We start from the raw sequence: 18,644 nt of genomic DNA, 5'->3' as shown, positions 1-18,644 counted from the left end.
GTAATGATTGGTTTGGAAGGGAAAGGGGCGGGGTCAGTCTCTTGACCCAGTTTGCCATTTGAGGCGCGGTCTCCAGGGGAGCGCCCTCTGGCGTTGAAAGGGAGAAAAGAAGCAAAGAGGCGTTGACCGCTCTCATTTGTTGACTTGGAACAACTTCTTCTCCCCCTAAGGGCTTAGCAGCCTCAAGTGGGAAAAACCTAGGGTGTGCGGAGAAATGAGAGTGGTCCGCGTTGTTGCACCAATCCTCAGGAGAATGCTGAAACCGGATCGTTTCATTGAGTGGCTATTTAGGAGCCGTGGTTTCTTTGTTGCTTTTCATGCAGCCGGCAGGTGGGGTTTAAAAGATTGGAGAGCTGCGTGAGAGATTTAGAAATAATCATATAGCATTATGAGGAGGGAGAGAAATGGCTACTAGAAGAGGACAGACAGACATGGGGTTTTTTTTGGGGGGGGGGCTGTCTTTTGTTTATTGAACTTTGAGAACTCTGAGGCATTTAAACATCTTAATTTAAAATTGTAACTTAAATGTAATTTGAGACAAAGGGGCGGAGGGTCTCATATAGCTCAGGCTAGCCTCGAAGTTACTGCTAGGATGATCTTGCATTCCTGATCCTTCTGCTAGGATTACAAGTGAGGGTGGCACCACCATTCCTAGTGTGCCATACTGGCCCTTGAACCCAGGGTTTGGTCTGAGAAAAGGAGGTACTCTACTGACTGAGCTGCACCCCAAATCCCTTGAGAGATTCTCAGAGAACTTAGCATCTAACCAAAGAAATTCTGACCGAAGGAGCTGGGAGTGCTTCCTCCCTTGGCATAGTGGAAGGCCTAGGGTTCAACCCAACACCACTAAACCACTGAGGCATGCTTTTTAGAATCCCGGGACCAGAAAATTGATGGCCAATGACCCAGAAAATATCTGGGAAGCTTGCTTGGCAGGTCACCTGATTCCTCTACAGTTAGTACATGCCCAGTGGTGTGTGTGTGTGTGTGTGTGTGTGTGTGTGTGTGTGTGTGTCTGTAGCTGCAGGAAGTATACAAACCAGAAGTCACATGGCCGATGTGCCACAACTGTGTCCAAGGTTGCTGAGATAACCATAGTGTGTTAGAGCCATAAGAGGTGTCAGTGCCCACTGATGGCCGAGGAGCAAAGCAAGGCAAGAAGAGCAAGGGTTGCCCAAGATCACATGGGCAAGTGTGGGCCAAAGGTGGGGCCAGAATTCACAGCTGAGGAAACTCTCCACCTAGTCTGTCTGGCTATCTTGGAGGAGAAATCAGGGCTTATGTTGACAGAACTTCCTCCTTTGGGGAGCAATAAGAAAACACAGGTTATTTTCTGTTTCTTCCTTCCCAAGTTTATGTTGAAATATAGTCGAAAACACGTAAGTGCAGATGACTTAAAACAAAACAAAACTTCAGAGGTATGTGGGAAGGTCTCTAGCAGAGTGGGCGGACCTGCATTTTTAGGGAGCCTGATGTTTTTTATTTTATTTTATGTTTTTGCAGTGGACACAGCACCATGTTAGTTTCTCCGGGCAATGGGGGAAGTCTTGTCTGATGGCTGTTTCGTCAGCTAAAAACAACAAAGCTGTTTCTCATCTGTATCCAGGGCCCTTGCCTTGTTCTGCCCCTTTGTAAGTCTGCCTCTCTCCTAAGAGCAAAAAAAAAAAAGTAGAACGTTTAAGAGCTGGAGTCAGGGCCTGGGAGGTGGTTAGAGATTAAGAGCCCTGGCTGTGCTGGGCAGTAGTGGCGCACGCCTTTAAGCCAAGCACTCAGGGAGGCAGAGGCAAGTGGCTCTCTATGAGTTCGAGGCCAGCCTGGTCTACGAAGCGAGTCCAGGACAGCCAAGGCTACACAGACAAACCCTGTCTGGAAAAACAAAAAGAAGAAGAAGAAGAAGAAGAAGAAGAAGAAGAAGAAGAAGAAGAAGAAGAGGAAGAAGAAGAAGAGGAAGAAGAAGAAGAAGAAGAAGAAGAGGAAGAAGAAGAAGAAGAAGAAGAAGAAGAAGAAGAAGAAGAAGAAGAAGAAGAAGAAGAAGAAGAAAGAGCACTGGCTGCTCTTCCAGAGGACCCGGGTTTGACTCCCAGCACCCATATGGCAGTTTACCACTGTCTAGTAATGGCAGTTCTAAGGGACCTGATGCCCTCTTCTGGCCTCTGCTGGCACCAAGCACACATGTGGTATATAGACATACATGCAGCAAAACACTCATACACATTAAAAAAAAAAAAAAGACAGTGTGAGGCTGGCCTTAAACTTTTAACAGTTCTACATGGACGCCAGGATTGTATTTGTGCACTCACTATGCCCAGCTCCAGCTCTTTGTTTATTTTGACACGTGGGTCCCACTAATTTGCCACAATTGAACTTGAACTCCATGCATAGCTTAGGCAGGATCTTCTTGCCTCAGCCCCTTAGGGAGCTGGCATTAACAGGCTAGTGTCACCAGGCTCACTTTTATGAATGTGTTGTTGTTTGGTTTCCCTGTGTAGCCCTGGCTGACCTGGACTCGTGTTTTAGACCAGGTTGGCCTCAAACTCACAACGATCCACCTGCCACTGCCTCCCGGAGTGCTGAGATAACAGGCGTGTGCCACCCCCACCCTGCTGTTACTAACTCTTATCAGTAGTAGGGCTGCAAGCCCCATTATAGCTGGATATCCAAGATCCAGCACAAAGCCTGGAACACACATATTTATGATGCAGATGACAGAGTAAATGAACACGGAGCACATTGTTTGGTGGATGCTGACATGTTTAGCACACTATTTGGTGGATGCTGACATGTTTAGCACACTATTTGGTGGATGCTGACATGTTTAGCGGATAGCTTTCCTTTCACTGTGTCTGTGGTCCCCAGTGCTACCCACCCCTCCTGCCACCAGCAGTATATGGACCTCCCTCTGCTGGGAATACAGTCTTAGTGGAGGGAAAATCCAGGTACCCTGGGGCACAGCATGGGGTTCTGAACAGAGGATGTCAGCCTGTGCCTGGTCCACAGCCAGGAGTCTTCCCACCTCCGTCCGCTTCTGCTGCAGGACCAGAGTGTGGAAGAGGTAAGGGGGCTGAGTTGAGGGTCCCTGGGAATGGTCTAGAACCCAGAGAGTCTTTGTGAATCTCTTGCTTCTTACTGGAGCTGGGCTGGACTGAGAGACTGCTACGCTAGACACAGGAGAATGTCCCAAGGCCGGTACAGTCTCCGAGGACTCTTAACCTCCAGTGAATTGAGCCGCCTCTGGGTCCCCAAGGACCTAAAGTCATAATGACTTGGAGGCTTATCAGGATGTCAGGAGGGCCCTTGCCCAACAAGACACCCTGAGCTTGTGGCTACGTCTGAAAGAGGAGCGTCAGCATCCTTGATCCTGAAGAGGCAAAGGTGGCCTGAAGGTGGAGCCTCGCATGGTTCATCCACAGCCCCAGAGCCCCAAACAAGGAAGCAGGAACCAGAACAGGCTGGTCCCCTTGTCAGTACTTAGCAGGAGAACAGCCTGGAATTCACTGCAGAAGACAGGGGCATTGATGACTTTGCGGGGCAGCGGCCACAGTGGCGGGGGTGGGGTTATGTGTGTGGCAGATGGGGGGCGGTACTCTGAGATCCCAGGAGAACAGACCCCTTTGTCTTCTCAGAGCTCCTGAGTCCTCAACTATCATCCCGGCAGGCCCATCTGGCCTGTTGGTCTTTGGAGTCAGCAGGGTTTCCTGATCTCATGTGCGTTCTTACAGGCCGCTCTCCACAGACTGTGCAGGTAGACACGACCAGGACACCTTCCAGCCATGACAGCCCAGCACTCTTGGCAGGGGAAAAAAAAAAAAAAAAAAAGAGGTCTGTATCCAGTGCCCCAGAGCTGCAGCTCCGTTCACCCTTCTCAAGAGGGTGCGCTGATTTCGGACTCAGGCTGTTTCCAGTAGGAAAATAAGTGCCATCAGCAATTGGAGCAATCTGGAGTTCTGGCCCCCGGCCCCATGGTAGTTTTCACATCAGCCTCTGTCTCTGTAACGGAGGATCTCGGGCCATCTTCTTTCCCCTCGGACCCGAGGCCTCGCAGATACTTCTTCCAGCCTCCCAGGCAGTGCTGGGCAGCAGAGCGGATCTCCCCACTCCGGAGGGCGTAAATGACAGGGTTGACCATAGAATTAACCAGGCACAGTATGGAACAGAAGGCGAAGGCCTCCTTGACCTGGTCACTCAGCGTGGTTACCAGGCTATGGCCCATGAGAGCCAGTGCGGGGAACCAGCAGATGAGCAAAACAGCCAGCACCAGCCCCAGGGTCTTGGCCAACCTCACGTCTAGCCGCATCCGAGCTATCCCGGGCACCTGCACGTCCTGGTGCTCGGCCAAGCTGGCTACGTGCTGGTGGGCTTTCCAGAGAACATACCCGTAGGTGTAGATGATGCCAGAGAAGAGGATGGTAACGAATAGGAGCCAGCCCAGCAGGTAGTCATTGGGGATCAGCGGGAAAAGCTCAGAGCAGGGACTAGGACAACAAGTCCATCCCATGAGCGGCAGGTAGGAGATCAGTGCGGAGAGGACCCACATGACACAGAGGGCCACCAGTGCCCTCCCACGGGTGACCAGAGCTTTGTAGGTAGGCGGGTAGCACAGACATAGGTATCGGTCAACGGCGGTCAGCAGCAGGCTGCCCACGGAAGCCGTGAAGGTCATGGTCACACTGCCGATCTTCAGCAGGAAGACAGCCTTGGAATCAACACCGTGGAAGACATGGAAAATGACGAAGTTGCAGGCAAAGATCACGCTGGCCAGGAAGTCGGCTCCGGCCAAGCTGCCAATGAACAGGTACGAGGGCTTCCTGCGGAGCCGCTGGGAGGTCAGGATAAGATAGAGCACGGCCAGGTTCTCCAGGGCGCTCAGCAGGCCCATCAGGGTACACAGCACTGCCACAGCAATCTTCTGGGCATCGCTCAGGATCATGTAATCCTTCATAGGGTTGAACTCCAAGCCACCCTCAGAACCATTGGTCCCCTCCATCTCCAGGCAGCCCTCCATGGACAGGTTTCTGGGGCTGGACCAGAAAGCGTGGCTGTAGACATGGAGAAAAGCATGTTGAATGTTAGCAGAGATAACCTCTCCTGAGGCCTCACTCTGGCCTGGCATTTTACCCAGGTGTTGAAAATACCCATTTATAACTTGTCACCAAGCGTTTAGCCTTTTCTTCAAGCCAGGTCTTTAAGTTTCCAACAAGCAGAAGTGACCTACAAGATTTTTGGTCTTTTGTTTTATTTATTATTTATTTATTTATTTATTTTGGCTTTTCAAGACAGAGTTTCTCTGTGTAGCCTTGTCTGTCCTGTACTCACTTTGTAGATCAGGCTGGCCTCGAACTCAGAGTAATCTGCCTGCCTCTACCTCCCTAGTGCTGGAATTAAAGGCATGTGCCACCATGCCTGGCTTAGTTTTTTGTTTTTTAATTTTTTGTTTTTTTTTTGATTTTTCGAGACAGGGTTTCTCTATGCTATCTTGGCTGTCCTGGACTGACTTTGTAGACCAGGCTGGCCTCGAAGTCACAGTGATCCTCCTGCCTCTGCCTCCTAGGTGCTGAGATTTAAGGCATGCACCTCCACGCCTGGCTGGTCTTTTTATGTTTTTAAAAGATTTATTTATTATGTATACAGATCTTGTTATAGATGGTTGTGAGCCAACATGTGGTTGCTGGGATTTGAACTCATGACTTCCTTTGGAAGAGCAGTCAGTGCTCTTAACCTCTGAGCCATCTCTCCAGGCCCTGTCTTTTGTTTTCTAAAAAGACAAATCCTACAACTTCCTTTTGAAACCAAGGGGAATTCCCAGGGGCCAATAAGCTAAGAGAACAATACCCAGAAGAAATGGAACCAAAGATGTAGGGATATTGCTTTTTAAAATATTTATCATTACTATTGGTGTGTGTGTGTGTGTTGTGTGTGTGTGTGTGTGTGTGTGTGTGTGTGCAGGCGTGTGCTACAAAGTGTGTGTAGAGGTCAGGAGTCAGTTCTCTCCTTCTTCCACAGGTTCTGGGACTCGAACTCAGGCAGTCAGGTTTGCACACCACTCACTTCACTTTTACTCTCTAAGCCATCTTGCTGGCGATTTTCCTTTTTCATTTTTTGAGACCTGGTCTCACAGGTAACCTTGAACTCAAGATCCATTTCAGGCTCCAAAGCAGCTGATAGCACAGACAGGTATGTATGCACCAAACCTGGCTTATGCTTCAGTTTGGGTAAAATATTAAATGCTTAACAACTATTTGGGGATGGGAGACAATACTCTAGCTACACTGAAAGCAATGGAAAGATAAACTCTAAAAGATAAAATATTTTATGGGAACTGGGCAGTGATGGCGCACGCCTTTAACCCCAGCACTCTGGAGGCAGAGGCAGGTGGATTCTGGGAGTTTGAAGGCAGCCTGGTCTACAGAGTGAGTTCCAGGACAGCCAGGCCTACACAGAGAAAGCCTGTCTCGAAAAACCAACAAAACAAAAATCCCAAATCTGACGTAGGCAGATCTCTGTGAGCTGGACTACATAGTGAAACCCTGTCTCAAAATCAAAACTTTTTACACGCCTGCAGAGAATGTGGCTCGATTGATAGAAAGCTTGTCTAGCAAGAACAAAGCCCTGGGTTCAGTCCCCAGCACTTCACAAACCGAATGTGATGGCACTCACCTCTAATCCCAGCATTGGGAGGTTCAGTTCAAAGCCATCTTCGGCTGTGTGAAGCTCTGTCTTAAAAAAAAAAAAAAAACTGTACCAGATAAGATATAGAAATGCCATTATTTTGAATATCAGATAATAAAAAAAATTTTTTTTCAAGACAGGGTTTCTCTTATAGTCCTGGCTGTCCTGGACTGTAGACCAGGCTGAATGAATAATTTTTTTTAAAATATAAGCATCTCATTAATATTGAAGACAAAACTTAGGACAGTTAAACATTGTGGAAGGCATTATCAAGCTTCATAAGAAAGCAAATTAAAATACCTCTCTAAAAAGACAGATTTCCTAAACAGATAATGTGGAATTTTCCCATCTGGGAGGCCCATGGGAATTTGAACTCATAAACTCAGGGGTAAACAATAAGCAAGCTAGAGTTAGCAGAAGTGTCTGCTAGTAGGGTTACGTTGGAAAGAGTTTTATATAACTCTTGGGTGTACTTTATAAAGAGTTAAAAGAAGTGCCGGGTGGTGGTGGTGACACACCTTTAATCCCAGCGCTTGGGAGGCAGAGGAGGCTTTGTCTCTTTGTGTAACCTTGGCTGTCCTGGAAGTTGATCTGTAGACAAACTGGCCTCGAACTCATGCCTTTGCCTCCCAAGTGTTGGGATTAAAGGCGTGAGCCGCTACTGCCTAGCTTTTTCCCCCTCCAAGACAGGTTTATTTCTGTGTAGTCCTGGCTGTCTTAGAAATGGCTCTGTAGGGCTGGAGAGATGGCTCAGAGGTTAAGAGTATTATTGGCTGCTCCTCCGGGGGTCCTGAGTTCAATTCCCAGAAATCACATGTGGCTCCCAACCATCTACAATGAGATCTGGTGCCCTCTTCTGGCCTGCAGGTGTACAGGCAGGCAGAGCACTGTACACATAATAAATAAATAAATAAATAAATAAATAAATAAATAAATAAATAAAAAGAAATGGCTCTGTAGACCAGGCTGAGCTCGAACTCAGAGATCCATCTGCCTCTGCCCCTGCCTCCTGAGATCTGGGATTAATAAAAGCAACAGATATGATTTCAAAATTAACCTACAAAGGAGGACACCTGGTGACTTGGTCTGTGTCTCAGCTAGTCAGGAGGGCTGTCTTGATTACAGGTTGATCTCAGGCCCAGCCCTGATGGCCTAGGGAGACCTGGTCTCAAAAAACAATGGGTGAACAACTTACCATACACATGGAGTTCAGGGCCAGCCAGGGCTAATTATATCTGTACCCAGCAAACCAACCAAGCCCCAAAATAAAACCGCCCACTAGGTGACCTTTACTAAAAACATAATTTATCTTTTCAGCAGGAGGAAATTCGGCCTATGAAGGAGCAGAGGATGTCAGACGTTGTGAGCTGATAAGCTGATAAACACATTTACTCTATCTATTTTTGTCCCTGTTTGTCGTTTCTTCATTCTTTATTTCTTTGAGTCATGGGTGTGGAGGCCAGGGGTCCCTATCCAATGCTTTCCTCAGTTGATCTCTACCTTAGGTTTTTGAGGCAGGGTCTCTCTCCTGGAGGGCACCAATTCAGCTACAATGGCTGGCTGCCAACCCCAGGGAATCCTATCTCTGCCTCCAAAGTGGTATAGTTTCAGGCCAACACCATGTCTGTTTGTTCTTACCTGGGTGCTGGGGATCAGAACTCAGGTCAAGAGTAGCGAGCATCTCACAAGCCTCTCCATTTGCTGTTTAATAAGGGATCGGGTAGACCACCTCACTCAGGCATCCCACAAAGTAGGCAGGTCACCACCGTAGGGGGCAACTTTTACCCGCTCAAAAATTTGTCTCTCTTCTTTTTTTTCTTTTTGGTTTTTCGAGACAGGGTTTCTCTGTGTAGCCTTGGCTGTCCTGGACTCACTTTGTAGACCAGGCTGGTCTCGAACTCACAGAGATCCACCTGCTTTTGCCTCCCGAGTGCTGGGATTAAAGGCGTGCGCCACCACGCCCAGCAAAAATTTGTCTCATAAGCAGTGAGGACTCAGGCATCACTTAGTCATTATTTTCCTTACTCATAAGTTTAAGGCATCTCATCTGGTTTTTTCTCTTTCTTTTCTTTTGTTTTTGTTTCAAGACAGAATTTCTCTGTATAGCCCTGGCTGTCCTGGAACTCACTCTATAGACCAGGCTGACCTGGAACTCACAGCGATCCTCCTGCCTCTATCTCCCCAGTGCTTGGGATTAAAAGAGTGGGCTGCCACCATCCAGCTCTATTTTTGTATTTATTTTTTGTGGTGCTGGGGAATCAAATGCGGGGGGCCTTCAACATTCACAAGAGCCCTAACATTGACATATATATTTTTCTCATTTTTTCCCAGCAGAATATGCAGTGTGTGTGTGTGTGTGTGTGTGTGTGTGTGTGTCCCATTCCTATTTCTTTTTCTGGGTGACCATAGGACAAATTTCATGGCAGCTGGGACTCCTGTGAATGTTTATGGGGCAGTTCGGCCCACCAGCCACTGCAGTGTGCTGGGCTGTGAATATACAAGGTTAAAAGCTGGATGGTCAGTACCTGTGTTCGAGGCCAGTCCAGGACAGCTAAGGCTACATACACAGAAAAACCCTGTCTCGAGGACATGAGTTCTGTGCACAGCATTCGCATAGAAAGCTGGGAGTGGCCATACACACACCTGTAACTTCAGCGCTGTATGAGGCGGACAGAGGCTCGCTGGAATCTGCTGGCCACCAGCCTAGCTCTGGACTCAGCCAGAGACCTTGTTACAAAGGAGGAAGCTAGGCATAGAACAGGACACATGACATCTGGTACATGCACTCACACATGTGTTGGGAGTGTGAATATACCACCCACATACACCTCTCTCCCTCTCTCTCTTTCATACACACACACTCTCTCTCTCATATACACACACTCATCATCATCATCATCATAATAAATAAAATAAAAGTTCTGGTTGGGATGGCCAGGCATGGTGACACAGACTTGCAATCCCAGCAAGCAGAGGCCAGGATACAGGGATATAGTGAGTCCTGACTCTGAGGCTGCTATAAGTTTGATCCTGAGTAATATGCGTTCAAGGCCAGCTTAGGCAACATAGCAAAACCCTGTCTCAAAAAAAAAATAAAATAAAAATAAAAAATAAAAGAAAGTAAAAAAACTGTTAGGAAATGCCTTACCCCTGTCAGAGTCAGCACAGAAGATGTTTGCCCGGGTGGCTGCAGCTGGTGTCTGCCTCCCTCAGGCACAGTGCAGTCTCAAATGGCTGTGACAGTCCAGAGTGCGTAAGGGCAGGAAATGCCCTTTTTGATGGACGTGCTAACAAGACAACAACAGGAAACCCAGCTCCCTGTCCACGCGCAGATAGAAATGCCCTTTGGAGGTCACATGCCGGCCTTTCTAGAAGACCCCTTTCCATGGCGAGGATGTGTTTGAAGCCCAGAGATACCTGGGGTTCGTCACACCAGTGGCTGCTCTGGGTTCCTCTCTGCCGCTCTTGTTATGTGACTTTGGGCAAGTCCCTCTTCTCCTTTGTGAAAAGACAATAACAGGTACCCACCCATTCTTAGGGAGGTCAAGTGGACTGAGGACATCCACTGTAGTTATTGAACCTGGGAACTGTCAAGTTCTCTTTGATCCTTTCAAGATGTATATAACACCTGTCCAGCCTGGTATGGTGGTGCACACCTTTAATTCCCACCCCACCCCCCCTCGGGGAGCAGAGGCCGGCAGACCTCTGTGAGTCTGAGGATAGCCTCATCCATGTGGCAAGTTCTTGGCCAGCTACCTAGTAAGACCCTGTCTCAAAAACACTTAATAGGTATGGACACAGGCAGGCATGGGGCCAGAAGAGATGACTCAGAGGTTGATGGCATTGGCTGCTTCTACCGGGGACCAGAATTTGGTTCCCGGCACCCACATGGCAGCTCATAACTGTCTGTAAGTCCAGTTCTAGGAAATCCAACGCCCTCTTCTGCCCTCCGCAAACGCCAGCACACACACAGTACATATGCAGACGTACATGAAAACAAAATACTTAATCACATAAAAATAATGTAAGGAAATGTTTTAAAACCATTTTTACTAACACCTTTCTTTTTTTCTTTCTCTTCTTCTCTTCCTCCTCCTCCTCCTCCTCCTCCCCTTTCTTCTTCTTCTTAGCTATTCCAGACACGGTCTCTCTGTGTAGCCCTGGCTGTCCTGGAACTCACTCTGTAGACCAGGCTGGCCTTGAACTCACAGCAATTCACCTGCCTCTGCCTCTTTTATATATATATATATATATTTGTTGTTGTTGCTGTTGTTGTTATTGCTGTTGTTGTTTTTTGTTTTTTCAAGACAGGGTTTCTCTGTGTAGCCTTGACTGTCCTGGGCTCGCTTTGTAGACCAGGTTGGCCTCAAATTCATGGCAATCCTCCTGCCTCTGCCTCCCGAGTGCTGGGATTAAAGGCGTGCGCCACCACTGCCCAGCTTGCCTCTGCCTCTTTAGTGCTGAGATTAAAGGTGTTCACCACCACATCTGGCATAAACAAACAAACAAACAAACAAACAAACAAACATAATGCCTGTACATCTTTTCAGGACAAAGAATGCATCCTTTCATTGCATTATCATTTTACTATTGTCTGTGCACTGTGTATTCGGATGCTGATTTCTGTGCTCTGAGATCTGGTTGCAGTGCAGACATGGGCATTGTCATGTCTATGAAGAGTCTCCTGTCTCAAATGTAACAATTGTTCTCTATCATCCCTGATTGGTTAACAAAGAAGCTGGTTAGCCTATAGCTGGGCAGGAGATGGGACTTCTGTTCCCACTCATGGGGTCTGTAGAGGAATGTTAATTCAGAACATGGCTGTTCTGGCAAGAGATCACATCCAAAAATGATCCAGGTCTGTGTAATCTGGCTGGAAGACAAACACACCTTTAATCCAGGAGGAATACAGATCTGAGTTCAAGTCCAGTCTGGTATAAAGCAAGTATCTGGTAAAGAAAAGCTTAGGTCCAGGTGTGGTGGCTTATGCCTTTAATCCCAAATGAAGGTCAAATTAATTTGGAGAAGGAAGCACCCATGTTTGAAAGTGATGTCTAAAGCTGGGCGTGGTGACATTTGCTTTTAATCTTAGCACTTGGGAGGCAGAGGCAGGCAGATTGCTGTGAGTTCGAGGCCAGCCTGGTCTACAAAATGAGTCTAGGATAGCCAAGGCTACACAGAAAAACCCTGCCTCAAAAAAAACCAAAACCAAAACCAAAAAAAAAAAAAAAGTGATGTCTAATTGAGTGACAAAAAAGGTGACAAATCAGAGAAGATTTGACAGAATAAGATACCCCCAACTCTCATGAGAAGAGAGAGGAAAGGGAAGAAGCTACTTAAGGAGGAGTGTTTTTTGTTTTTTTGTTTTTGTTTTTGTTGTTGGTTGGTTGTTTTTTTTTTTGTTTTGTTTTGTTTTGTTTCTGAGACAGGGTTTCTCTGTGTAGCCTTGGCTGTCCTAGACTCACTTTGTAGACCAGGCTGGGCTCCCACTCACAGTGATCCACCTGCCTCTGCCTCCTGAACGCTGGGATTAAAGGCGTGCGCCACCACCTCCCGGTTTAAGGGGAAATTTTACAGGGAGAAAGAGAAGCACTTTTACCAGGATGATAATAGAGAGATGGGTTGCCGATAGAGAACTCAGGTGAACAAGCCAGAAGATTAGAGCAGATTGCTGAGTTAGTTTGAGGCCAAGCAGAACAATTCAGGGGAGAGAGAGAGAGAGAGAGAGAGAGAGAGAGAGAGAGAGAGAGAGAGAGAGAGAGAGAGAGGCGCCAGATTAAATAGGTCAGCTGGAAGAAAAGTCTGAGCCAGAACAGCTGAGTTTGAACCAGACAGCCCAGAGCTCAGCAAGAACAAGTAAAGGTGAGCTTATTAAGCAGTAAGTCTCAGAGGCTGAAAACGTTCTAGGCTTGGGTTAGATTGTATGGAGGCTAGAAGTTTCCAGAAGTAGGCCTAGGTTAGCAGAAGGGAGGTAGTAAGCCTCCCAGACAAAAATGAGGCAGAAAAATAAAAAATTACTTTTACAAGGGTCTCAGAGAGAGAAGAGGTCAGAGAGAGAGAGAGAGAGAGAGAGAGAGAGAGAGAGAGAGAGAGAGGATTACCATGGAGAACTCCATTTTGGACGCACCTGCCGTTACTGGAGAAACCATAAACTGTCCCAACTGCTCATTTCACAGGAACTTGCACACCCAGGACCAGCCGATCAGTGTAATAAGCTTTTATGCTTGCACCAGATATTCCAGATAGATAAACTTCCTTACAGTTTGGCCTGTGACCACCGCCCAAAGGCCAACTTCCTACATTACCCCTAGAGCAATCATGTAATTCCAAGGCTTGGAACACCCCCCCACTCCCATTGCAATGTTTCCTTTTAAAAACCTTGTTCATCGGGGCTTCGAGGCCCCACTCCAATCCTGCTGCATCAGGGAGGTTTATGACTCAAGCCCAAGCTTGTCAATAAAGACAGTGTATGATTTACATCGGACTCCTGTTCCCGGTGGTCTTGGGGGGTGGGGGTGGGGTGTCTCGTGATCTGGGTGCCAGGGCAAGACTAAGATGGCAGGTAATGGGCCATATGGCTGGTAAGTAGGTTAGGCCAGTATAGTCAGGTTAGAACAGCTCAGTGCCTGAAGCTTTTAATAAATATAATAGGTCAGGGGCTGGAGAGATGGCTGAGAGGTTAAGAGCACTGGCTGCTCTTCCAAAGGTCCTGAGTTCAATTCCCAGCAACCACATGGTGGCTCACAACCATCTATAATGAGATCTGGTGCCCTCTTCTGACATGCAGGTAAAACACTGTATACATAATAATAAATTTATATATATATATATATATATATATATATATATATATATATATATATATATATATATATAAAGTCTCTATGTCATTCAGGAACTAAATCCTGATTGATGGGATAACCCGACACAGATATTTGTGGATTTCAGGCTTATGAACTCTCTACCATTCTGGCTCAGGGTCAAAGTTCAGCTCCCACGTCTGTTCTGTGGCTCTGATTGACCAGTAGTGGCCTGAGTACAGTAAATTTCTGTCATCTGCTTAAATACTTACTAAGATGAATGTTTGGGGACACAGTCAGCTCCGGGGTCTGTGCTGTTGTCCCCGACTGGCCAAATAAATATCTTGCTTTGCTGGACTCCTGTGCCTGGTTGTCTTGCTTTGGATTCCAGACCCTCACATTTAGTTTTTGGAGATACGATCTTGCTGTGCAGCCCCTGTGAGGCCTGGTGTCTCATCTTTCTCATCAACACATCAGTGTCATTCCAAACCTTCAGAGCCTCAGGTGTTTACAGGAACATGGTGGGGGCTGGAGAGATGGCTCAGAGGTTAAGAGCACTGCCTGCTCTCCTGGAGGTCCTGAGTTCAATTCCCAGCAACCACATGGTGGCTCACAACCATCTATAGAGAGGTCTGGCGCCCTCTTCAAGTGCGCAGGCACATACACACACACACCCAGGCAGAGCACTGTATAGCTAAAAAAAAAAAAAAATCTTAAAAAAACAAAAAACAAAACATGGCCAGACTGGTCTACAAAGTGAGTCTAGGACAATCAAGGCTACACAGAGAAATCCTGTCTCAAAAAAACAAAGCAAAGCAAAACAAAACAAAACAAAAACAGGTTACCACATCTTGTAACCTGATGTTGTACAGATGTTAGGATAAAAGAGAGCGAACCAGCCTGGCTTTCATACCTCTGGAAATGACTCACTCAGAAACAGTGGCTCGCTGGGTGTGGTGTCATGAGTCCAGGACAGCCAAGGCTACACAGAGAAACCCTGTCTCGAAAAACCAACAAGAAAAAAGAAAGAAAGAAAAGAAAAGAAAAGAAGGAAGGAAGGAAAGAAGGAAAGAAAGAAAGAAGGAAAGAAAGAAAGAAAGAAAGAAAGAAAGAAAGAAAGAAAGGAACACTGGCTCCTGACAGTGTGGCCCTGCTGGGTTGGTGTTTGGGGCTATAGCTGGGACCCTAACTTGATCAGACTTTCTGGGAAGGACCCTGGCGCTCTGGAAACTCTCAGGAAAAGGTGTGGCAGGGCTTTTGTTTTCACCTGAAGTGAAAGTGTGAAGTGAAACAGGATCACAGGAGAGGTGGCCTCTGCTGCTCTACACTGGAGGGGACTGGCAGGAAGCCCATCGCTGCAGCACCCTGCAGCACCCACCGTGGGAAACTGAAATCTGATGCTCTCAAAAAGCTGAGGTTTCTGTGTGTGTGTTTTTTTTTTCTCCCTTTGGTGCCGGGGAGGGAACCCAGAGTACTTGGCCATCCCGAGGGCATGTTTAGGACTGGGAATGGGAAGGGCTGTGTTCTAGTTTCTGCCTTGTTGGTGAGTCTTTGGATTGGTCCTTCTCCATCTGGGATTTTTCTTTTCACATCTTTGAAGCAGGCAAGTTGATGATGGTGATTCGTAAAGTCTCTGGATCCCAGTGCACTGAGTGTGATATATATGTGTGTGTGTGTGTGTGTGTGTGTGTGTGTGTGTGTGTGTGTATACACACGTGTGTATATATGTATACACACATATATACATATATAATCATTATAACATATTAAGATAATCAATAATGGCCGGGCGTGGTGGCGCACGCCTTTAATCCCAGCACTCGGGAGGCAGAGGCAGGCGGATCGCTGTGAGTTCGAGGCCAGCCTGGTCTACAAAGTGAGTCCAGGACAGCCAAGGCTACACAGGGAAACCCTGTCTCAAAAAACCAAAAAAAAAAAAAAAAGATAATCAATAATGTATATGTAATATATACATTAGACCCAGTGCCTCACAATGTGTTAGACAAGAGCTCTACCACTTAGCTCTCATGCAGGCTCTCACTGCGCTAATACTTAATGTAGCCACCCCCCCCCCCATCTATAAGTCAGGAAAGAGTTTGTGACGTATGGAACTGGCATGTGCAGTCTCCACTGTAACTTCTTTCTCTAGTATCTCTTAGTTGTCAAAGAAGCCACAGGAGTTTGCGTGGTGGAGACGTTTGTCCCGAGCTTGGTTTCTATTTGCCATGCATCACCCCACCCAGACTTCCAAGGCTGACCTCTGACCTCTACAAGTTCACACATACAAGAAACAGCAGCAAAAACATAAGCAGAAGTGTGGCTGCCAGAGGGAAGTGGATGCAGGGCGGATGTGATGCAAAGCGAAAGGTCCTAGCGCGTTCGGAGTCTCAGCGTCAGCTTCGGGGCTGGTTAGTGCTGTGAGGAGTCACTAATTCTCTCGATCCAGTATGGCCACCTAGAAAGGACCATGACTAGAGTTCGGTATTTGATCTGTGCTCTGCACATTTACACCTTGTCTTTGTTTGTTTGTTTGTTTGAGACAGTGTCTCTCTATTATGTGGCCCTGGCTGTCCTAAAACTCGCTCTGTAGACCACGCTACCTTCAAACTCACAGAGATCCACCTGCCTCTGCCTCCCGAGTGCTGGGATTAAAGGTGTGCGCCATCACTCCTGGCTATGTGTGTTTAAACCTCAAAGATAGGTATGAGGAGAAGCTGGGTGTGGTGGCACATGCCTTTAATCCCAGAACTCGGGAGGCAGAGGCAGGTGGATCGCTGTGAGTTCGAGGACAGCCTGGTCTACAAAGTGAGTCTAGGATAGACAAGGCTACACAGAGAAACCTTGTCTCCAAAAACAAAAACAAAACAAAGTCACACACACACACACACACACACACACACACACACACACACACAGAAATAAAGAAAAGAAAAAAGAAAGAAAGAAAGAAAGGAAAAAGAAATATGAGGAGATTTGATGGTGTTAAAACCAAGAAGAGCTCTGGGCCTGCTGTGGGGTGGAGGCTGATTCTGAAAGAGGCAATTTAAAGATGGATTTTTGTTTTGTTTTGTTTTGTTTTGTTTTTCGAGACAGGGTCTCTCTGTGTAGCCTTGGCTGTCCTGGACTCACTTTGTAGACCAGGCTGGCCTTGAACTCACAGCGATCCACCTGCCTCTGCCTCCCGAGCGCTGGGATTGAAGGCGTGCGCCACCACTACTCAGCCAGACTTTTGTTTTTTATTGCTGTTGTTAATTATTGCAACAACAGGGCCTTATGTAACCCACGATCACTTCAAATTTACTGTGTAACCAAGAGCATCCTTGAACTACAGATCCCCCTTTTCTATCTCTCTAGTGTTGGGATTACAGATGTGCACCACAACTGGGCTGTCTCAGTAGTTTAGAGTACTTGCTGCTCTTCCAAAGGACTCAGGTTCAATTCCAAATACTCACATAGCAGTTCACAATTGTTTATAACTCCATTTCCAGAGAATCAGATCCCCTCTTCTGGCTTCTAAGGGCACCAGGCACATACATGGCACACGTACAAATGCTACACATATATGCACTCACAAACACAAAATAAAAGTAATAAACAAACAAAACACTTCCTCTTTCTTTTCTTTCTTTCTTTCTTTCTTTTTTTTCTGAGACAGGATTTCTCTGTGTTAGCCTTGGCTGTCCTAGACTCACTTTGTAGACTGAGCTGGCCTCAAACTCACAGAGATCCACCTGCCTCTGCCTCCCGAGTGCTGGGATTAAGGGCGTGCACCACCTTGCCCGGCTGGAACAAAACACTTTCAAGCACGGGTGTTTGATATAGCAAGCAAACCTCAAACTGTTCACTGATGAGGTTAAAATAACCAGAAAGGATTGGGGGGCTGGGGACTGGAAAGATTGCTTAGTGGTTAGTGCACTGGCTGCTCTACCAGAGGACCAGGGTTTGGTTCCTAGCACCCACATGGGAGCTCCGTTTCCAGAGGATCCAATGCTTGCATCTGGCCTCTGCGGGTACTGCATGGCCGTGCTGTTCAGACATACATGAAGGTAGGAATATATGCATATATATGTATATAGACACACATACATAGACATGCATATACATAGATATGCAAATATATAAGTATATATACATACACACACACAAAATAAATCTCAAAGAAGCTATCAGAAATGTAGGTATAATCCCTTGTGTTCTATATGATTTCTTTATCTATAAATAAACCTACAGCTGAGGTAGGAAATCGGCGGGAGGAGTTCCAATAGATGGAGTGAATGCTGGGATAAAGTGAAGTGTGTGGACTTCACCCTGAGGACACTGAGGAGGACAGACACATGAAACCTGAGCAGAGGTAACCAGCCACATAGCAGAACACGCCCAGCTACACTGGCCTCGGCCTTTGTAAATGTATTTAAGTCTCAGAGTCTTTATTTCTGGGAACAAGAGGGGTGGGTGAAAAACACAGGTTACAGAAGATCCCCTTTAACACTCAAAGCCTTGGGTTCAGCCCCCAGCCCTGTATAACCCTGGCATGTAGTACATACACACCTGTGGTTCTAAGACTTGAGAGAGGCAGGAGGGCAGAAAACTAAAAGTCATCCTTTGCTATGTAGTAAGTTCTAGGCTAGGATGGGTTATATAAGATCTTGTCTTTAAAAGGAAAGAAGTCATAATAGCAGGCAGGGCTCTCCTCTGGCTCCAAGCTAAAGGGTAAACTGAGGGCAGTAAAGACAGCCAGCTCTGCCTTCCTAGCCCGAAGCAACACATGCTAAAAGATAAACTTCAGTACCAAGCGTGCTTCCTCTCTCTTATCTCAACCATGCACCCTGACTTTGGAGTCACAGAAAACTGCCTTTAACCTACAGCCAAGTCGAACCGACAGTTAATTATTTCTTCCAAGAAGGTGGAAGGCAGTGTCCGTACCCAAGGCTCACATCATCCTGGGCAGAATGAAATTTCTGTGGCCACCCCAATAAAAGCTTCAATGGACAAAGACTCAGAATGGCTAGGGTTTGTCTTTCTTTCTTTCTTTCTTTTTTGGCTTTTTGAGACAGGGTCTTTCTGTGTAACCTTGGCTGTCCTAGACTCAATTTGTAGACCAGGCTGGCCTCGAACTCACAGCGATCCACCAGCCTCTGCTTCCTGAGCGCTGGGATTAAAGGCATGCACCACCACGCT

General features: G+C 46.9%; 1 protein-coding gene across 2 annotated transcripts in view; it reads right to left on the bottom strand.

Moving 5' to 3' along the window:
* Positions 1–100: 100 nt before the first annotated feature.
* Positions 101–18,644, bottom strand: part of CNR2 (cannabinoid receptor 2) — a 31,395-nt gene continuing 12,851 nt past the window's right edge. Inside the window, exons 1-2 of one of the 2 annotated variants that reach the window (XM_084788337.1) lie at positions 9,815–10,044; positions 101–5,036 (exon numbers count right to left, since the gene is read on the bottom strand). In XM_084788337.1, the coding sequence (XP_084644463.1) occupies positions 3,920–5,002 (1,083 nt within the window). In that variant the 5' untranslated portion in view covers positions 5,003–5,036; positions 9,815–10,044 and the 3' untranslated portion in view covers positions 101–3,919. Of the gene's footprint in view, positions 5,037–9,814; positions 10,045–18,644 lie in introns of those variants that run through there. The other variant, XM_084788338.1, reaches the window with a different exon arrangement.

This window comes from Acomys minous, assembly GCF_964271855.1.
Source record: "Acomys minous genome assembly, chromosome: 6".
In the NCBI taxonomy this organism is placed as follows: domain Eukaryota; kingdom Metazoa; phylum Chordata; class Mammalia; order Rodentia; family Muridae; genus Acomys; species Acomys minous.
The sequence above is the reverse complement of the archived record's forward strand: the minus strand, read 5'-3'. Positions and strand labels throughout refer to the sequence as shown.